This window comes from Sorex araneus, chromosome 6, assembly GCF_027595985.1.
Source record: "Sorex araneus isolate mSorAra2 chromosome 6, mSorAra2.pri, whole genome shotgun sequence".
Lineage (NCBI taxonomy): Eukaryota > Metazoa > Chordata > Mammalia > Eulipotyphla > Soricidae > Sorex > Sorex araneus.
Window position 1 is genome coordinate 96,793,166 of NC_073307.1, and position 20,235 is coordinate 96,813,400.

The 20,235-nt window shown below is 44.5% G+C and overlaps 1 protein-coding gene across 1 annotated transcript in view; it reads left to right on the top strand.

Moving 5' to 3' along the window:
- EP300 (E1A binding protein p300) overlaps positions 1-20,235 on the top strand; it is a 69,405-nt gene that overhangs the window by 12,793 nt on the left and 36,377 nt on the right. Inside the window, exons 2-6 of the mRNA XM_004610535.2 lie at positions 4,329-4,966; positions 10,877-11,053; positions 12,315-12,576; positions 16,124-16,237; positions 17,357-17,593. Of these exons, the coding sequence (XP_004610592.2) occupies positions 4,329-4,966; positions 10,877-11,053; positions 12,315-12,576; positions 16,124-16,237; positions 17,357-17,593 (1,428 nt within the window). The remainder of the gene's footprint in view (positions 1-4,328; positions 4,967-10,876; positions 11,054-12,314; positions 12,577-16,123; positions 16,238-17,356; positions 17,594-20,235) is intronic.

Here is a 20,235-nt window from a genome sequence, read left to right on the forward strand (position 1 = left end):
TTGATCCCCAGCACTGCATATGGTAGACTGGGCACCGCCAGCTGTGGAGAAAATCTTAAGTAAAATTTATATATTTATATATAAAAAATTATTTAGAAGTAGAAATTAGACTTCTGTATAAGTTAGAGTTACCCCTCTGATGCCATGAAAAGCTATTATTGTAATTAGTTTGGGGGTCACACCTGACTATCACCTGGCTATGGTCAAGGGCTGAACTCCTGGCGCGCTGGGGCCTTCCAGCCTGCACCCACTAATGCTCTGCAGACTCCTGTCAAGGATTGAATCCGGGTTGGCTGCCTGGAAGATGTGTACCTTATTCTTGAACTATTTCTCGGGCTCCTGACTTTATAGTAACTTGCCAGGTACTTTGTTTTTCCTTGTGTTATAAATTATTATGAACATAGAATGTGTTACTTGGTGTGGGGGTGAGCACACCCAGTGATGGTCAGTTTGTTTTTGTTTGCTTGGGTTTTTTGGCTTTTTGGATCACACCCAGCGATGTTCAGGGATTACTCCTGGCTCTGCACTCAGGATTTACCGCTGGCGGTGCTCAGGGGACCATATGGGATGTTGGGAATCGAACCGAGTTGGCCGCGTGCAAGGCAAACGCCCTACCCACTGTGCTATTGCTCCAGCCCTTGCCTGTAAAAGTTTAGATTGGGGTGCTTACCTTGCATGTGGTCAACCCAGTTTGATCCCCAGCACCCCAGATCCCCTGAGTCCTGCCAGGAGTGATCCCTTACATGCAGAGCTGTGGCCTCAAACAAAACCAAAAAAATTACTTTTTTTAATTAAAAATCAGTAATCCCTTTAATCATATAGGATTGCTTAAGCTTTCTGAATCTCCCTTTAAAGTTGTTTAAGTGGAGGCATTTAATTACGTAGAAGTAGTAGCGCCTGTGTCTGTTTCTAGTAACCACTACTAGTGTTTTTTGCAGGGCGAGGGCTGAGTGGAGCAGTGTGGAACTAAGGGCTTCACATTCTGAGGATGGGTCAATTCTAAGCCTGATGATTTTGAGTTTTGTTTTTACTTTTTTGGGTCACACCCAGCATTGCACGGAGTCACTCCTGGCTCATGCACTCAGGAATTACTCCTGGCAGTGCTCAGGGACCATATGGGATGCTGGGAATCAAACCTGGGTTGGCCATGTGCAAGGCAAATGCCCTACCCGCTGTGCTATTGCTCCAGCCCCCAGTCCTGAGCCTGTTGGGGGTGGCACACCTAGCTTTTTTTTTTTTTTTTTTTTTTTTTTAGGGGCTACTGCTGGCCTGTACAGGAGTGACCATGGCAGGGCTCAGAGGATCATTTAGTGCTGGGGATTAGAACCAGGCCTGGCTTTATGCAAGGTCTGTACCTTACTTCCTGTACCATCTCTCTTGGCATCTGCTGGGAATCTTTCCTCCCTCTCCCTCTCCCTCCCTCCCCTCTTTCTTTCTCTTTCTCTCTTCTTTCCTTCCTTTCTTCCTTTAGCAGTGGGTGGGGGGAGGTTGTTGTAACATTCAGCCGTGCTGAGGGCTTACTCCTGGCTCTGCACACCCGTGGTATGTGGTATGCTGGGGATCCAATCTGCATCTTCCGTGTGCAAGTCAAGTGCCCTGCCCATGGGACTATCTTTCCGGCCCCTTTCTTGAGTAAGACTTTAGCTTTTGAGATTCATATCTTGACTGTTGCATGGTTTCTTTTGTGATTTGCACTTTTATCTGTTACATACCCATTCAAATTTTTTAATGGGTAGAAGTTTTTTCTAAATATTGTGAGTACTAAAAATAGACTGATTCATGAAAAAAAATTGGGGCAGTAGAGAGTCACACCTGGCAATGCTCAGGGGTTACTCCTGACTTTGTAATCCGGAATTACTCCTGGGATGTTTGTACTCTCTCCCCCGCCCCTTGTGAAATATTTTTTTACAAAGTGCAGGAGAAAGTAGCGTGCTGAATTGCTTATTAAAGTGTGTATGATCTCAGTTTTGTGAATTCTTTAAAATGGAAGGTATTGATGAAGGAAATGGATCAGGTACTCTATCATCGTATTAATGAATTAAGCATTTGTCTTTGAGTAGTGATGGCAGATAAGTTTTACTTGAAACTTTATATTTCCAAAGTGTCTGAAAGACATACTTGCTGTTTGATTTCGCTGTTTGCACTTAACTGGTACTTAGGAGACCATGCGGTGTTGGGGTTCACTCCCAGGCTTCCTGTAAGTCCTGTGATCTATCTCTCCTGCCAACTCAGGTGCTTTATTTTTAGGATGGAGCTATCCATACAATTTTGCAAAAAAGAAAGAAAACTCTTTAAAATCTGGATTCCTGATCATTTTCACAATCCTGGCAAATTAATCAGTCTGATTAAAATGTGACCCGTAGCTTAACTGTGTTGGGCATTTGGTGTCAGTAATGTTGGGATCGTTTTGGCGGTTGGGAAGCAATGGCAGGGAAGAGCAGAGAAACCGTTTCAACACCAGGCAGAGTGCTATAAGAGAACTTGGGGGGAGGTTGGCTGAGTAATATAGGGAGAAGGGCACTTGACTTGCACACAGCCGACCCAGATTTGATCACTGGCACCCTATATGGTCCCCTGAATACCACCAGGACTAACCCTTGAGCACTGGGTGTGGCCCTCCCCCCCCAACAAACAAAAATAATTTAGTTACGGGTTTAACTTTGCATGTGGCCAACCCTGTTTCAATCCCCTGCTCCTCACGTGGTTTCCTGAGCCTCAGCCAGGAGTGATCTCCAAGTACAGAACCAGAAGTCAGCCCTGAGTGCTGCTGGATGTGACAGACAAGACAGAATGAAAACGGAAGGGCACGCAGAGGAAGAGTTGGACCAGGAGAGTCCAGTGATGGCATATTGGGGCCAGAGAGAGAACACAGCAGGGAGGGCATTTGCCTTGCCTGCTGCTGACCAGGGTTCAATCTCCCCCATCCCACATGGTTCCTGGAGCACCATCAGGAGCACTTGGGTGCGGAGCTAGGAGTCCTGAGCACTGCTGGGTCTGGTGGAGTGTGCTGTGCCTCCCGCCCCCCAGTGATAGCAGTAGGTCTTCAATTCAGCTGCGTTTCATTATTAATACCTACCACATTTGTTGTTTTGGACCACACTGGGTGGTTCTTAGGGGTTGCTCCTGTCTCTGTCCTCAGAAATTAACTCTTGGTGGTCAGGCAGATTCCCTACCTGCTGGTCAGGCAGATTCCCTACCTGCTGTTATCTGGCCGCCCTACCTACTAAATTTCTTTTCAGTGTGAGAACTCGAACAATTGGAAGAAAATACCTCAATCAGTCCAGTATGCTAATACAATCCGAACGCCAATCAGAGCATTTTGTGCCTTCCAAAGGCATTCTTTCATCATGTCTAGAGGCAGTGTTGTTCCCACTAGCAGAGTGGAGGGCTGCGTCGTCTTAACGCCCAGCGCAGGTCAAGTTACCCAGGGCCACTGGAGTACGTGCTTGGTATGTGGGAGCCTCAGAACCTTGAGTACCACAGTGGGAGCACTACCACGTGTGTCCTCTAAAACAAAATAAGGGAAGAAAACTATCCTGCCCAAAATGTTAAATATTGTCAAGGTTGAGAATCCCTCCACTAACATAATTTTGTATTCTATTTCTAGCGGGGTGGAATGAGTATGGTTTAGAAGTTGGGGAAGTGAGAATTGGTTTTTGTGTATGTGGGGGGGGGGGTTGGGGCCACAACAGTCGTTGCTTTGGCTGTGCTCGGGGATCACTCCTGGTGAGATTTGGGGTTCCCTGGGGGGTGCCAGGGATTGAATTCTGTTCAGCCATTTGCAAGACAAGTGCTCCACCTGCTTTACTGTATATCTGACTCACAGGCTTGATTTGTATCCTATGTGGCTAAATTTTAGTCTTTTTTTTTTTTCCTTGGGTCACACCCAGCCATGATCAGGGGTTACTCCTGGCTCTGCACTCAAGAATTACTCCTGGCAAACTTGGGGGACCATATGGGATGCCAGGGCTCAAACCTGGGTCGGCCTTGTGCAAGGCAAACGCCCTACCCCGTGTATTATCACTCCAGCCCCATATTTAGGCTTTTGTTGTATATGGGTAGCCTCAGTCTTCATTGCATTTGCACTAAATATTCTACTGAAATCTTGACTATTATAAAGCTTAATTACATTCACTTATGATTTTCAATGCTCATATCATGTGAACTGCTCTATTAAATTCTATTAAGAATTTTAGCCTGACAAGTAGCTAATATATCGCATAGCTTGAAGTTTTGGCTTAACTTAATTCAAATCAAGAATGAAATACAGAGTGATCTCTTGTTTTGATTTCTGTTAAAACTTCAACCTCTGTCTTTTCTCCTTTTAGATTTTGGCTCTCTGTTCGACTTGGAGCATGATTTACCAGATGAATTAATCAACTCTACAGACCTGGGACTAACCAATGGTGGTGATATTAATCAGCTTCAGACAAGTCTTGGCATAGTACAAGATGCAGCCTCTAAACATAAACAGCTGTCAGAATTGCTGCGGTCTGGTAGCTCCCCTAACCTCAATATGGGGGTTGGTGGGCCAGGCCAAGGGATGGCCAGCCAGGCCCAACAGAACAGTCCTGGATTAAGTCTGATCAATAGCATGGTCAAAAGCCCAATGACACAGGCAAGCTTGACTTCTCCCAACATAGGGATGGGCACAAGCGGACCCAACCAGGGTCCCGCACCTTCTGCAACAGGCATGATGAACAACCCAGTAAATCAGCCTGCCATGGGAATGAACACGGGGATGAATGCTGGCATGAATCCGGGAATGTTGGCTGCAGGCAATGGACAGGGGATGATGCCGAATCAAGTCATGAACGGTTCAATTGGTGCGGGCCGGGGGCGACCGAACATGCAGTATCCCAACCCAGGCATGGGAAATGCTGGCAGCTTAATGACGGAGCCACTGCAGCAAGGCTCCCCGCAGATGGGAGGACAGACGGGCCTGAGGGGCCCCCAGCCTCTGAAGGTAGGCACACTTGGGGTTCTCCGCACTGTTGGCGCACTTGGAGGCATACGGGGTTCGGGGGCTGGAGGTTTGGGCAGGCGTTGGTTTGTTACTGTTCTTTCTGTTGACGTGTGGGGTTGGGGGCATCTCACCTGTGTTGCTGGGGGATTCGCCGTTCAGCTGGCAGTGTGGTGAGCATCTGTACTGAGGCTGGGCCTCGCTCATGCCAGGCATGTGCCTCAAACCCTGTCACATGGTCTTACTCGTCTATTCTGTTTGTGTATTCTTACGCCATGTTCTGTCTTACCATTTACCACATGTTAATGCCATGGATGTACCTTGTAAAATGTCACAGGAATGTTCCCGTAATAGATTTGAGTGAAACGTGAATTTTACAACTGACCAGTATTTGTATACATTTGAAGCTTGTTCTAGATGGTTCCGACTGTGTGGGGTGTCCTCTTTTGGTTTTGCACCACACTCCTGATGCCCAGGGGTTCCTCCTGGCCTGTGCTTAGGAAATAGTCCTCTCGCGGCGCGCAGGGAGTGTCCAAGATGGAATTTGGGTTGGCTGCCTACAAGGCAGAGGCCTTACCCTCTGTAATGTCGCTCCAGCCCCTGGCATGGCCTCCTTTTGGTTTGGGGGAATGCAGTGCAGGCTCCTGGGTGGGCCCTCAGCCTCCTGCACGTACTGCACTGCTCTGAGCTATCATCAGCCATGAGGTGTAAATTTTTTTGATCTTGTTCTGGGGCCATACCTGTTGAAGCTCAGGGGTCACTCCTGGCTCTGCACTCAGGAGTAACTCCTGTTGGTGCTTTGGGGACCATAAGGGACACTGGTGATAAAACCCAGGTGGGCCGCATGTAAGACAAGCACCTTCCCTACTGTTCTCTTTCCCCCCATCTCTCTCCTCCTCTGTTCCCCTCTCCCCCCACATCCATAGTTCTTTTTATGGATAAGTCTTTAGTTCAAATTCATAAGATTATGACATTATTATAGTCTTTCAAATAATTGGTATTTTTGGCTATTTTGGCTATGCTAGGCGATGTTCAGGGGTTACTTCTGACTCTGCACTCAGACATTTTTCCGGGGGCAGGGGTAGGACAGGATGGGAGACAGGATTTGGGGGATGACCGGGACCAGGAAGGGCACCATATGGGATGCCGGGAACCCAAGCCAGCTTGGCCTATGCAAGACAGGTACCCTGTGAGTGTGCTGTCACTTCAGCCTTGCTCGCTAGTTCTTGTTTTTTCTATTGTTATTGTTGTGTATTTTGTTTTGGGGCCACACTTGGTAATGCTCAGGCCTTACTCCCAGCTCTGTGCTCAGGGATCTAGAGGGACCGTTTGGGGTCCTGGGGGTCGAACCCAGATCAGCTGCATACAAAGCAGAAGGCTTACTTGCAAGCCCCTGAGCTAGGAGTTTCTAGGTAATAATGTATTGCTGCCGAAGGAGTCAACTCGGTTGGGGGCAGACAACAGTGTCTCTGTGAACTAATATGGGAACCAGATTCTTCAGGAATATATTTAAATGAGGGCTTATGTTTATTAAAGAGGCTTCAAGGCAGCTTACAAACCCCACATTTTATTTATACAAATAATGTGCTTTTAAAATATGTTGTCTAGGGGCTGGAGCGATAGCACAGCGGGAGGGTATTTGCTTTGGCTCACGGCCGGCCCGGGTTCAATCCCCGTCATCCCATATGGTCCCCCAAGCACCGCCAGGAGTAATTCCTGAGTGCAGAGCCAGGAGAAGCCCCTGAGCATTGCTGAGTGCGACCCAAAAAGCAAAAATATAAAATATGTTGTCTAGGGGCCAGAGAGAGATAATAAAGCAGGTAAAGTGCTGGTGTTGCACGTTGCTGACCCGGGTTTGATTCTCAGCACCCATTTGATCCCCTGAGCACTGTGAGGAGGAATTCCTGAGTGCAGAGCCAGAAGTAATCCCTAACATTGGTAGGTACGGCCCAAAAACCAAAATAAATAATAGTATTTTCTGTTGGCCTTTTATAACCTGACAGGTGGGTTCTGTGATAGAATGGCTTTTGTATTTGAACTGTGCTGGACTTTCACTCCAGTAGAAAACACAGTTCTGTGAAATACAGCTTCCCCAGGTAGGAGCACATGATATCAGATCATAGTAGTAGAAGCGTTAAGACTCAAAGCTCCAGGGTAGCAGCAGCACTTGGCAACCACGTTTTATTTTTTTTGTATTTCAAATTTTATTTATATTTTTGCTTTATGGGCCACACCCGGCAGTACTCGGGGTTTCTCCTGGCTCTGCACTTAGGAATTACTCCTGGTTGTGCTCAGGGAACCATATTGGATGCCAGGGGTTGAACCCAGGTAAGCTGCGTGCAAGACCAACACATTCCCTGCTGTACTATCACTCTGGCTTCAACCATGTTTTATTTTGTTTCGGGACCACACCTGCCGATGCTTAAGGGTTACTTGTGGCTCTGTTCAGGAGACCATAGAGGATTTGAACCCAGGTTGGCTGCATGTGCAAGGCAAGCGCTTTCCTGCTGTACTCTCTCTCTGGCCCTGGTAGCCATTTCTTTAGGAAGGCATGGTGGGTAGGCTCCCACCAGAACCTCTGGGCCTCTCTGAGTAATATTGGACCCAACAGTCCAGATGGTCCTAGAGTACCTACTTTGCATGTGAAGCTCTAGGCTCTCTCCCTGGTGCTCTGGGTGACCCCTGAATACAGTATATAATAGTAGCAGAAGGAAATGTGAAACTCCCTTTAAGCCCTTTTAATTATCCCTATAATCTTGGATTCACTTAGGAAACTTCAGTTAATGGAGACTGAATCAACATTTTGATAATTCCCGGTTAAGCTGGCACACTCTCTGCATACATTGAAGCCAAAGAAAACTTGAGTTTTATTCACTGTCATTAGAGCACTCAGCAAGATCCTTAACTCCTGGTCTCTTATCTCATCTGGAGAAAGCATTCTTTATTTAGCTTTTGCTAAAAAGTTTATAAGAGAACTCATGTAGCTGATAAAGGTAGTCATACTCATAAATTCCTGTAGTATAAGTGCTTCGTTTAATTTAAAGAGCTGAATTTGGCTTTTGAGCTTTTTGGTTTTTGTTTTGGGGATACACCAGCATTGCTTGGGGGTTTTCCATGCAGTGCCTGGAATCAGACCCTTAGTGCCTCCTGAATGCAAAGCATTTGCTCAGCCCTTCAAGCAATTTCCTTTGCCCAAAAACCTTGAGTTTTAGTCATTGTCTGTTTTCCTGGGTCTGTGAGTTGTGTTGCCAATCAAGTTTAAGGTTATAGAGCTACAAAGATAAGTAATTTCCTTCTTATGTATCACCCTGTCCATAGAAAGTCCTACATTTTAGCAGATTATTATGTCATTCATGTTATAGAGACGTGAGCATACTTTGTATTTAGATCAAAGAAAACTACTTAAGTCTTTTTTATTTTCATTAGAACACTAATGATATTAGAGCTTTGTGGCAGGTTTAGAAAAGAAATAACAATCCAGGACTGCAGACAAATCCTTCATAGAACTCACAACCTTTTTTTTTTTTTGCTTTTTTGGGTCACACCCGGCGATGCTCAGGGGTCATTCCTGGCGGTGCTCAAGAGACCATATGGGATGCTGGGAATCAACCCCGGTCGGCCGTGTGCAAGGCAAACGCCCTACCCGCTGTGCTATCGCTCCAGCCCCAGAACTCACAACTTTTGAAAGGTTTCTTAATGATAGAATTTGCAGGCACTTTTAATTTTAGTTGTACATACTAACTACTACTATTTACTTAGTTGTACTAGTACTAAGAAACAAAAAATGAAACTAGGATTGCCTCATTGTGAACGTTTATGATTTTTTTTACCAATTGATCGGAACGGAAAGGAGTATGTGCCATTCACTCCTTTCGATATGCAGTAGGTTTAAGAATATATTGTTGGGGGGCTGGAGCCATAGCACAGCGGGTAGGGCGTTTGCCTTGCACGCAGCCGACCAGGGTTCAAATCCCAGCATCCCATATGGTCCCCTGAGCACCGCCAGGAGTAATTCCTGAGTGCAGAGCCAGGAGTAACCCCTCTGCATAGTCAGGTGTGACCCAAAAAGCAAAAAAAAATAAATAAAGAAAGAATATATTGTTGGGGGCCGGAGTAATAGTACAGCTGGTAGGGTGTTTGCTTTGCACATGGCTGACCTGGGTTCGATCCCCAGTATCCCATATGGTCCTCCAAGCACTGCCAGGAGTAATTCCTGTGTGCAAAGCCAGGAGTAACCCCTGAGCATCTCTGGGTGTGACCCAAAAAGCAAAAAAAAATGTTGTCTCCAAATATGAAAATGAAAATTAGTGGGAATATAATATAATTAAGATGCCAGTGAGATTTCCTCAGACTTCAGGAAGATCATAAGGGTTCTGATACACTTTATATTTTTAGATATATATGGATAGAAATAAATTAGGATAGAAGGCAAGAAAACTGTTTGGGCGCAGTTTATGTAAGCTATAATGAAGCTAAAGATTCATCCTTTATTGGAGATATTGGAAGGATTTAAGGGAGATGGTTAATGACACGATTTTTTTTTAATTGAGTGGTATCTGTAGGGTCTTTCTGTTTTTGAGTACCTGATGTATATTTCTAGAAGCTGAGGGCTGTTAAGATTTTATGCGAAATAAAACATTTGGCCTTTCAGTAATAAATACTGTTCTTTCGGTTAATCGTTATACAGTATGATGGTTCAGATGTACTTAAATACTGAAACACTCTTTTTTTTTGTTGTTTGTTTGTTTGGGTCCTCTTGGCTCTGCACTCAGGAATTCGTCCTGGTCTTGCTTAGGAGATTATATGGGATGCCAGGGGATCGAACCCTGGTCAGTCACAATAAGGCAAATGCCTTACTTGCTGACTATCACCCCGTCCCCAACACTCTACTTTTTAAAATACATAAGGGCCACAAAGAATTAAATTAGAATCCAATCAAGTAATTAAAAAATCAAGCAGTTAGGTTTACTATAATAGGAAGTGTTTTGGATGCTGTTAACTGATTTCTATAAATGATTTCTATTCAAAAAGTTTAACGATCACCATGCTACCATATTCCTAAATTAGAAGGGATATAGCCTCAAATCACTATATTTTTGCCCTTCGTAAAAAGAAAGTACTGGAATAAACATTCAAATACCCTGGAATAGAAAGTTTTGTAATACATTAAGGGATTTAGATGACTTGCAGTTAAATTCAGCGATGATGTTTAGCAGCCATAGTTTATTAAAATTCACACAGGGCAGTTAAAAAGTGGAGGTAGGGGCTGGAGCAATAGCACAGCGGGTAGGGCGTTTGCCTTGCACACGGCCGACCCGGGTTCAAATCCCAGCATCCCATATGGTCCCCTGAGCACCGCCAGGGGTGATTACTGAGTGCATGAGCCAGGAGTGACCCCTGTGCATCGCTGGGTGTGACCCAAAAAGCAAAAAAAAAAAAAAAAAAAAAAAAAAGTGGAGGTAAATCGCAGCTCTTAAGATGTTTTTCTGAAACGCATTAACCTCAGATATGTACAAAAACAGCATTGCAGGAGGGAAACTTGGGGACATTTGTGTTGGGAAATGTGAACTGGTGGGTATGGGTGTTAGAATATTATCACTGAAAACCCAACCATGAACAACTTTGTAATGGTGATTCAATTAAAAAATAAAAGATTGATACTTAGAGAAAACAAATAGAAAATAGCAGAGTAAAAAATATATATAGCATTATGGATTTATTATACCTAAGACTCCATGAATATTATAATCGTGAAAGTATATTTTCACAAACATAATTTTCTTTCATTCTTTGTATATGCATAGTATTTCCTTGAAACTTATCTTTGTAAATTAAAACTAGGAAAGGAAAAATGATAGAAATGTTTTGTTAAGTTAATGGGAATAACTTTTAATTTTTTCCTGTTTCGTTTAGATGGGAATGATGAACAACCCGAATCCTTACGGTTCACCATACACTCAGAATTCTGGACAGCAGATTGGAGCCGGTGGCCTTGGTCTTCAGATTCAGACAAAGCCTGTACTACCAAATAGCTTGTCTCCGTTTGCAATGGACAAAAAAGCAGTTCCTGGTGGAGGGATGCCCAACATGGTGGGTAATGATCTATGAATTTGTCATCACAGTGACTTTATGAAAGAATGATGTTTATACACACTAGGATGTAACAAGTGGCTTCTTGGAGTCAGTAGGCCTGCCTTCCCACTCACGGGTGTTCTGTTACTCATGATACTGAGTGGTAAGGATGCTGGTGTACATCTGGGCAAATGAAGCTGCTACAAGGAAAGTTTTCAGAGCGCGTATTATTTTGCAGCTTCAGTTTGTGAACTTTACGATAGGATAGGAAAGTTGAACTTTTCTCCTTGAGGACAACTCTGATAAAGTTCGAACTTTAAATGGCCAGATCTACTGGTTTGTATTTGTACTTTCAAGCAAAAGAATCTTTTTCAGGGTCACATGTGGTGTTAAACAGTGATTTATAACTATGTTAGTCCACATTCGTCATTGGGAAAAATTAATCTCCGTAGAATTTTCTCTCTTAGATGTGGCAGTAAATTATTTTTTTCATGTATTCATTGTCTATATTTCAGAAACACTGCTATGTACTGGAGGTAAAAAAGAGAAAACATGGCATCTCAGAAATTTTAACTATTATTTCATCCACTTAAAAGATCCTTGCTGAGTGTCCTAAGAAGCTACTCATTACTTTTAAAAACCTAACTGTATATATATGTATTTTTTTTAATTTAAATTTTTATTTTTTTAAGGCATCGTGATATATAGTTATTCATGATTGAGTTTCAGGTATACAATGTTTCAACACCAACTCCACCACCAGTGTCAGCTTCCCTCCACCAGTGTCCCTAGTTTTCTTTCCACCCCACCCGCCTGTCTTTATAAGACAGACACTTCTTTAAAAAAAGCACTGTGATTTACAGTACTGTTACCAATCGGGTTTCATGCCTGACACATTCCAGCCTCACACCCTCCCCCAGTGTGACCGCGTCCTTCCTCTTTTGTCTCGGTGTCCCCCTTCTAACAAGAGCATATTCTTCACTACAGACCCCTTGCCTTTCCACTTGCAGTATAATTTACCCAGCCTTTTTCTTTCGCTCTGTGTACATATTTCAGTTATATCATGTGATAATATAGTCATTTGTTTCTTACTAAATTAAGATGCTTTATGTTGGGAGCCATCAGTGGTTTATCTTGCAGTTCCCTTTACCAGAAGGTTGCGTTGGGCACATAGTCCGTTGTCCATTAAGGCCTTGAATGGAGATGCCCAAGCTCATAGTCATCGGACGGGCAGGACACGCAACATCCAACATAAGTCTCTCGGTCGTTTCTCCCTCAGGGCCAGCAGCAGGCCCCGCAGGTCCAGCAGCCAGGCCTTGTGGCTCCTGTCGCCCAAGGGATGGGCTCCGGCGCACACACAGCCGATCCCGAGAAGCGGAAGCTCATCCAGCAGCAGCTCGTCCTCCTCCTGCACGCGCACAAGTGTCAGCGTCGAGAGCAGGCTAATGGGGAGGTGAGGCAGTGCAACCTCCCGCACTGCCGCACCATGAAGAATGTCCTGAACCATATGACGCACTGCCAGTCCGGCAAGTCCTGCCAAGGTGAGTGGGCACCCGTGGTTTGTGTGCTCAGCCATTTCTGTTTTCATGATCAGAGCAAAGAGTCCAGTCGACTCCTTGTCTGAAAAGTCTTAGTCTGTACTAGGATTTGAGGAAATTCAGTTTCACTTTGAGACATTGAGTAGGAGAGGAAATTTTATTGATAAGCTGCTGGGTCTTTTCACCAGAAGTTTCCCCCATTTGGGGGGGAGTTCTCCCAAGGGCCCTGCTGTCCATTCTCCATGCCCTGCCAGCAGGTCACTGTGTGGGCCTGAGCAAGCCGTGCTGCTTGGACCACATGGTGCAGGGCATTTCGGCTGGACCCAATAGTGCTTGGTGGGGCACTTGGGTGCCAGGCATTGAACCCGAGTTCAGTATGTGCTAGGCATGCACCCTAGCTACTGCGTCATCTCTTGGCCCAAATTTCCTCTTTCCTTTACTTCTTGGATTGAATCTAGAGTCCCTAACATTTAAGACAACTACTCTGTAAGTGAACTTATTCCCAGACCCTGGACCTGCGCCCCGCCCGTGCCCCCCCCCCCGCCCCCCTCCTCCTCCTTCCCCGTTTTCTCTGCACACACATTCAGATTTTTTTTTTCTTTTTGAGTCCCACCCAGCAGTGCACAGGGGTTACTCCTGGCTCATGCACTCAGGAATTAACTCCTGGCAGTGCTCAGGGGACCATATGGGATGCTGGGAATTGAACTTGGGTAGGCCGTGTGCAAAGCAGTCGCCCTACCAGCTGTGCTATCGCTCCAGCCCCTAGAATGAGAACATTCTTAAAAACATTTTAGTTCTGTTGACAAAGCTGGGGGGTGGAGTTTTTTTTTTTTTAATCAGTATAGATGTTAAGTCCTGATGCAGCCAACTTTTTTTTTGGGGGGGGAGCAGGTTTACACCTGGCATTGCACAGGGGTTACTCCTGGCATTGCTCAGGGGACCATATGGGATGCTGGGAATCGAACCCAGGTCGTCCGCGTGCAAGGCAAACACCATACCCGCTGTGCTATCACTCCAGCCCCTGATGCAGCCAACTTTTATTTGATCCTTGGCTCCACATACAGTGCCCCGAGAAACCAGAAACAAGCCCTGAACAAAGTTGGGTATGGCCCTAAAACAAATTGAAAAATGGGGGTTTTGTTTTGTTTTATTTTTTGCTTCTGAGCTGCGTCCAGCAATGACCAGGATTTTGTACTTGTGGGTCATACCCAGGGGCGCTGGGGTACTGAGGTACAGAGGATCAAAACCTGACTGCGTGCAAGGCAAGCACTTTTTTTTTTTTTTTTGCTTTTTGGGTCACACCCGGCGATGCACAGGGGTCACTCCTGGCTCATGCACTCAGGAATCACCCCTGGCGGTGCTCAGGGGACCATATGGGATGCTGGGATTCGAACCCGGGTCGGCCGCGTGCAAGGCAAACGCCCTACCCGCTGTGCTATCACTCCAGCTCCCTAAGGCAAGCACTTTTATTGCACTGGTATCTCTCTTGTCCCTTCAAAATATTTTGTGATTTCCTCCCCATCTCATCACACTGAAAATGTACGTTATCACTGAGTTAATGCTTTCAAACTATGCAGCTTCAGGTTTGTCAAGTCTTGGTGTATGATGAGCGTTAGAGGGGGCTAGGGAACTTTTTGCTGTATTTATGAATAAATCCTATAGCTTTTTCTTAAGCTTTGATTGCAGCATCTTCACAGTTACTCTTGCTTCTTGCGTGTATAGTATAAATTTCACACATTCTAACACTGAGATGTGGGGATTAACCTTGTCTGCAGCATACACGGCCATATTAGCTCTCCACCCCCTGCCCATATCTTTCTTCATTAAGTTTATAAACATTTCTTTTCCACTGCTTTACCCCTAGCCCCTTCCTCCTAAGACATATCCCCATGCTTCATGGTGTCTAGCTAAAGGCTACAGAAGCAGGGGCCTGCTGGTAGTATCAAATTGATGGGCAGACAAAGAAAAAAACCTGTGGACTTGATAATGGAACTAAGATTCCCTGAGGAGAAAGGATCTCCTTAGTGCGGAGGTGCCGTGGTGTCTTCCAATAGGGTTGCACTCATTAAGTTCCCAAGGAGAGGTCCTTTCCCGCAGTCCCTGTCGCAGTCATCCTTACTGACTTGGATTTGCCCTTGGTTCATATACTCCTTTTTGCTGGGCAAATTCTAGAGTAGTGCTACCGAACAGTATAATTTGTGTATTAATAGTCATTAGAAATCATGTGTGTTTTTCTATCATGTAGGTTTTTATTGAATGAAATTTGCTTAGAAAATGTGAGAGAAAGGAGAGGAAATATCTGGCTTTGGAAATAAGCAAATGGAAATAAGCAAAGAAACACAAGAGATTAGCAAGTGAGATACGTGTTCAAGAAAGAACATGGGCTTGAGAAAAGGGGAAACAGAAGAACTCGATTGAAGAGCTCGCTCACGCCTATGGATTTTTTTTTTTTTCAATAAACGAAATCATTCTTTTGGTGGAAAATACTGGCTCTGAACCCAGATTTCTTGAATCTGAGTTCCACTGAGGATATTTTGTGACTTTCTAAGCACTTATTACCAATTTCTGAAAAATCTCAAATACTCAATTTTTCACTTATTATATTGGATTGTTGTGATAGTGGTTATATTGGATTGTTTTGATGACAAATGAACATTTTTACGATTAGTTATGTGATAATTAGAGAGTACTTAAAAGTGCAATCTGCATTTGGTGAAAAATAGGTTACTTTCCTTTTTTTCCAGGACTTTTTTTTTTTTTAATTGAATCACCATGTGGAAAATTACAGTGCTTTCAGGCTTAAGTCTGTTATACAGTGCTGAAACAACCATCCCTTCACCAGTGCCCATATTCCACCACCAAAAAAGAAAAAACCAGTATACCGCACATACCCCCCCACCCATAACTGACAAATTTCACTTTACTTTCTCTTTACTTTGGTTACATTCAACATTTCAACAAAAAACTCACTATTGTTAGGAGTTCCCCATTAGAGTCAGACCTGTGGTGAAGAGATAATGAGGTCTTTGCGGGGGTGCGGTTTTGGATTTCTGTATTTTAGCAACTAAGTCCAGGGAAGTTTCTTCCAGAAATTGGATCATTGCAAGCTTATATCTCTTATCTGTGGTCCTCATAATATGGTGGAGAGGGAGGGAAAGAGAAAAAGGGAGGGGAAGAGAGGGAGGGGAAGAAAGGAAAGGGGAAGGGAGGGAAGGAGAGAAAGGAAGAAGGCTTAAGAGCCAGATAAATGGTTTTGAAGACTTGCTCTGCCCCACAGGCACCTTTCCCCTCCTGGGCAGGCATGGGGCTGAGGCTTAGTTCTCGGTCTGGAGACATCTAGCTGGCCTCTGGAATCATGCTCGTGCAGCTGCGGTGAGGCCGAATACGTGCGGCCCCCCGGGATCACATCTCGGCAGCGAGCGGGGCTGGTGCCGCCCACCTTCCCGAGAGCACCCTCTCGTCCCTTTGCCTGCCGCTTGTACCTCTCATCTGTGGTCCTCTTAATCTCTTTTCTTTCTTTTTAATTATTTATTTATTTATTATTTTTTAGTGGCGCACTGTGCTTCTTCTCGACAAATCATTTCGCACTGGAAGAATTGTACAAGGCATGACTGTCCTGTTTGTCTTCCCCTTAAGAATGCCGGGGATAAGAGAAACCAACAGTGTAAGTAGTTAAATCTTCTGAGGCTTACATACCAAAAGTATTAGACTCTCATACAGGCAGTAAAATCAGATTTAGATTATTACATGATTGTGTGAAGTTTTGGTGACTTCTTGGGTGCTTTTGTCCTATGTAGTATTGCTCATTAATGAGATTAGAATGTGACTATTAGCTCAAATAAAGCTCAAACTCTGCATGAAGTTTCTGGAAAACTATTTAAAAACGTATTTATTCTCCATTTTGAAATTCACAAAGCCCACACATTGCTTTCTTGGTGGGTTATTATTCTTTTCGGGGATGCACTCCCAATTAGAATTTGGTGGATCATGCCTGGTATTGAACCTGGGGTTTGAGCAGTCTCCTAGAACAAAGAAGAATTTTTCTTGAATAGCGACAAGTTTTAAGAAAGAACATCAAGTGTGGCTACTGGAACTTCTTTCTTGCAGTAAAACATTAGACATTTATAATTTAAGGACAATTTGTAAATAAATGTGTAGTATTTGAGAAAAGCATTTCATAAATTTAGAGAATAAAAGTAATTAGGGTATTAGGAATAAGAAATAAATAATTCACTAGACAAAGGGAAGTACTAAAAAGTACAATGTGTTGGAAGCTAGAGCGATTCAGCAGCAGGTCTGGCACTTGCCTTGCAGCTGCTGGACCTGAGTTCAGTTCTGGCAACTCATGTAGTCTACCAAGTTCTACCAGGTATGATCCTTGAGAGCAGAGCCAGGAGTAAGCCTCTCCTCACCCCCATCCCCACCCCAAAACGCAATATAACAACATAAAGGTGATGGAAAATATTTCTCTCCTGTCACATTGGCAAAATGATCCTGGCTCTGGTGTCATATTCTCTATGGTAGTCATACACTATAGATGGGGTAATGTTGATCTTGCCTATGTGGATTGCCTTTGATATATTGGCTTAAAAGCTTTTCATGCCACATTTCCTTTGATCAAATCAGTTGTACATTTTTAAGTTTTTCAAGGAAATTATGGGAAACAAGATGCACTTACTTGGATGGTTTATGGTTATATAGCAATAGTTTCATGGTTTCTTAAAGCCACTAACCCCTGTTAATTTTTTTTTTAATGTTTTCCCATTTCTTTTGTCTTTCCTAGCAATTCTGACTGGAGCACCAGTTGGGCTCGGAAATGCTAGTGCGCTCGGGGTGGGTCAGCAGTCTACTCCCAGCCTCAGCACTGTTGACCCCAGCTCTATAGAGAGAGCCTACGCAGCCCTTGGACTCCCCTATCAGGTTAATCAGATGCAGACACAGCCCCAGGTACAAGCCAAGAGCCAGCAGAATCAGCAGTCGGGGCAGTCTCCCCAAGGCATGCGGCCCATGAGCAACATCAGTAAGTCACTTTCGAGTGCTAGATACCATAATGACTGTTCAGTTTTTTATTGTGTGATTGATTTTTTTAATATAGTTAGTTGTAAGGTTGCGGTGTGCTTTTGCATAATTATCTTGCTTTAAATTCTTTGGGTTCTTGGGCCAGAGAACTAGTTTATGAACAAACAGGTCACCTGCTCAGCTATGACCACCAGGTTTGATTGCCAGCACCCCAGGTCGTCCCTCAATCCAGTGCAGAACCCATCTCTGAGTGCAGAGTCAGAAGTAAGCCCTGAACATCGACTGTGGCCCAAGAGCAAGCAAAATTTTGGATCCTTACATATATATATGAATTTCTAGAAATGGAATTTTTTGTGTTACCTTGCTGTTGATTTGGGGGGGGGGTTGCAGTGTTAGGCAGAGTGCATCTGATTTCTAAGATTTAGCCCTAAAAATTTGTTTGCGCTTTCTTGCATTTTATTTTAGCTTTTTGGGTCACACCTGGCAATGCACAGGGGTTACTCCTGGCTCTGCACTCAGGAATTACTCCTGGTAGTGCTCAGGGGACCATATGGGATGCTGGGAATCAAACTCGGGTTTGCCGCGTGCAAGGCAAATGCCCTATCCGCTGTGCTATCGTTCCAGCCCAGTTGGTTTCTTTTTTAGTAATTCTCTTAAACCAAAACCTGTAGACTTCTGCCGTTTTTTGCTTTTTGAGATTTTTGGGCCAACTCTTGGCAATGCTCAGGAGACCATATGGGGTACTGGGGATCAAATCCATATTGACCGTGTGCAAAGCAAGAACCCCGCCTGGGTTACTCTGGTTACTCCTGGCTCATGCACTCAGGATCTCTCTAGGCACGTCATTCATTTCTTTTGTTTCTTTAGATTTTGTATTGGAAAAAACTAAAAAACAAACCTTTCAGTGTTTAGTATTCTCCTTTTTGTTCATCAGCCACAAACCAGATAGACAAAGGCCTCTGTGGAAAGTGCTTTGCTCTTGCATTCAGATCCTTATGTTTGTTTCTGTGTTTTGTTTGCTTTGGGGGTGGTTTTTTTTTTTCCCCTTTAAGTTAAAATACTGTGATTTTTTTTTTTCTTTTGGGGTCACACCCAGTGATGCTCTCAGGGGTTACTCTTGGCTCATGTGCTCAGGAATTACTCCTAGCTGTGCTTGGGGGACCGTATGGGATGCTGGGGATCAAACCCAGGTTGGCGTATTAAGTTGTTAAATACTCTAAATGTTAATGATTGTTTTCTTGCTCTTTTGATTTTTATATTAAAAATCTAAAATCCTAGGGCTGGAATCCATGCTCTCACTCGAGGAGCAGGTTTGGCCTCAAATACTGCATTGTCCCCTGAGTACTACCGCTGCTCAGTTGTGATTCCCAGCCCCCCAAAATAATAAATATTAGCCCAATCCCTCATCACTGGTGTTGTCCTCCGGGGCTCTTGGGCACACACCTCGAGTTGTGATCACTTCTCCAGAAGTGGTTCACAGCAACCCAGAGAGCAGTATAGCAGTAAGCTGTTTGACTTGAATGCAGTAGGTGACCCACATTTGATCTCTGACACCTCAAATGGTCCCTGGAGCCATTCCAGGAGTGATCTTTGGGCACAGAGCCAGCAGTAAGCCCCAGGTACCGCCCGGGATGTTACCAATCGGCAGTGCCATTGTCAGTTCACCCCACTGCATTGTACCCTTTCAGATGCCTCCCTTGAACCCTGGAGCCCAAAGGGGAGTTTCTTTTTCTCCCCTGGGGTGGGTGGTAAAAACATTTGGAGGGGCTCAGGGGCTATTACTTATTTTGTGCTCAGTAGTGACCCCTGGTGGTGTTGGGGATCACACCAGCGTTGACTGCAGTGCAATTGCATTAACCTCTGTCCTGTTTGCTGACTTCCCATAAGTGAGAGATTTTTGACTCTAAATCTCTCTGACTACATTGGACTACATCTTCCATCTTCTAGCTCCTATTGAGTTGCCTTGTATAAAGATTTTATTAGTATGGGATTTTTCCTGTGGTTCAGAACAAAAATGTAGTCTAGTTGATCATTAGGTGCATGCTTACGCTCTGTTCATTGTTTTGGTTTGGTTGCTAGGCCACACACTCACAGTGTTCTGGCTTCATCCTGGCTCTGGGCTCAGGGATCACTTTGGGTGGGGCTTGGAACCATAAGTGGTACTTGGGATCTCCTGGGTTCGGCTGTGTAAAGGCAGGTTGCCAAGGGAATTCACTCTCAAGGGTCTTGATTACTTCCCCTTGTCACTTTTTTTTTTTTTTTTTGGCTTTTTGGGTCACACCTGGCGATGCACAGGGGTTACTCCTGGCTCTGCACTCAGGAATTACCCCTGGCGGTTCTCAGGGGACCATATGGGATGCTGGGATTTGAAGCCGTGTCGGCCGCGTGCAAGGCAAACACCCTACCCGCTGTGCTATCTCTCCAGCCCTCCCTTATCACTTTTCATGTTATGATTGAATCATTACTTGTAACTGGAGTCCAGTGCAAAATGGATCTGGAAACTTTCTGCATTAAGGAATTAACTCCTGGCAATGCTCAGGGGACCATATGGGATGCCAGGGATTGAACCCACGTTGGCCGAATGCAAGGCAAACACTGTCCTGACTGTAGTATCTCCAACCCTGCATTTATAACAGTGTTTAC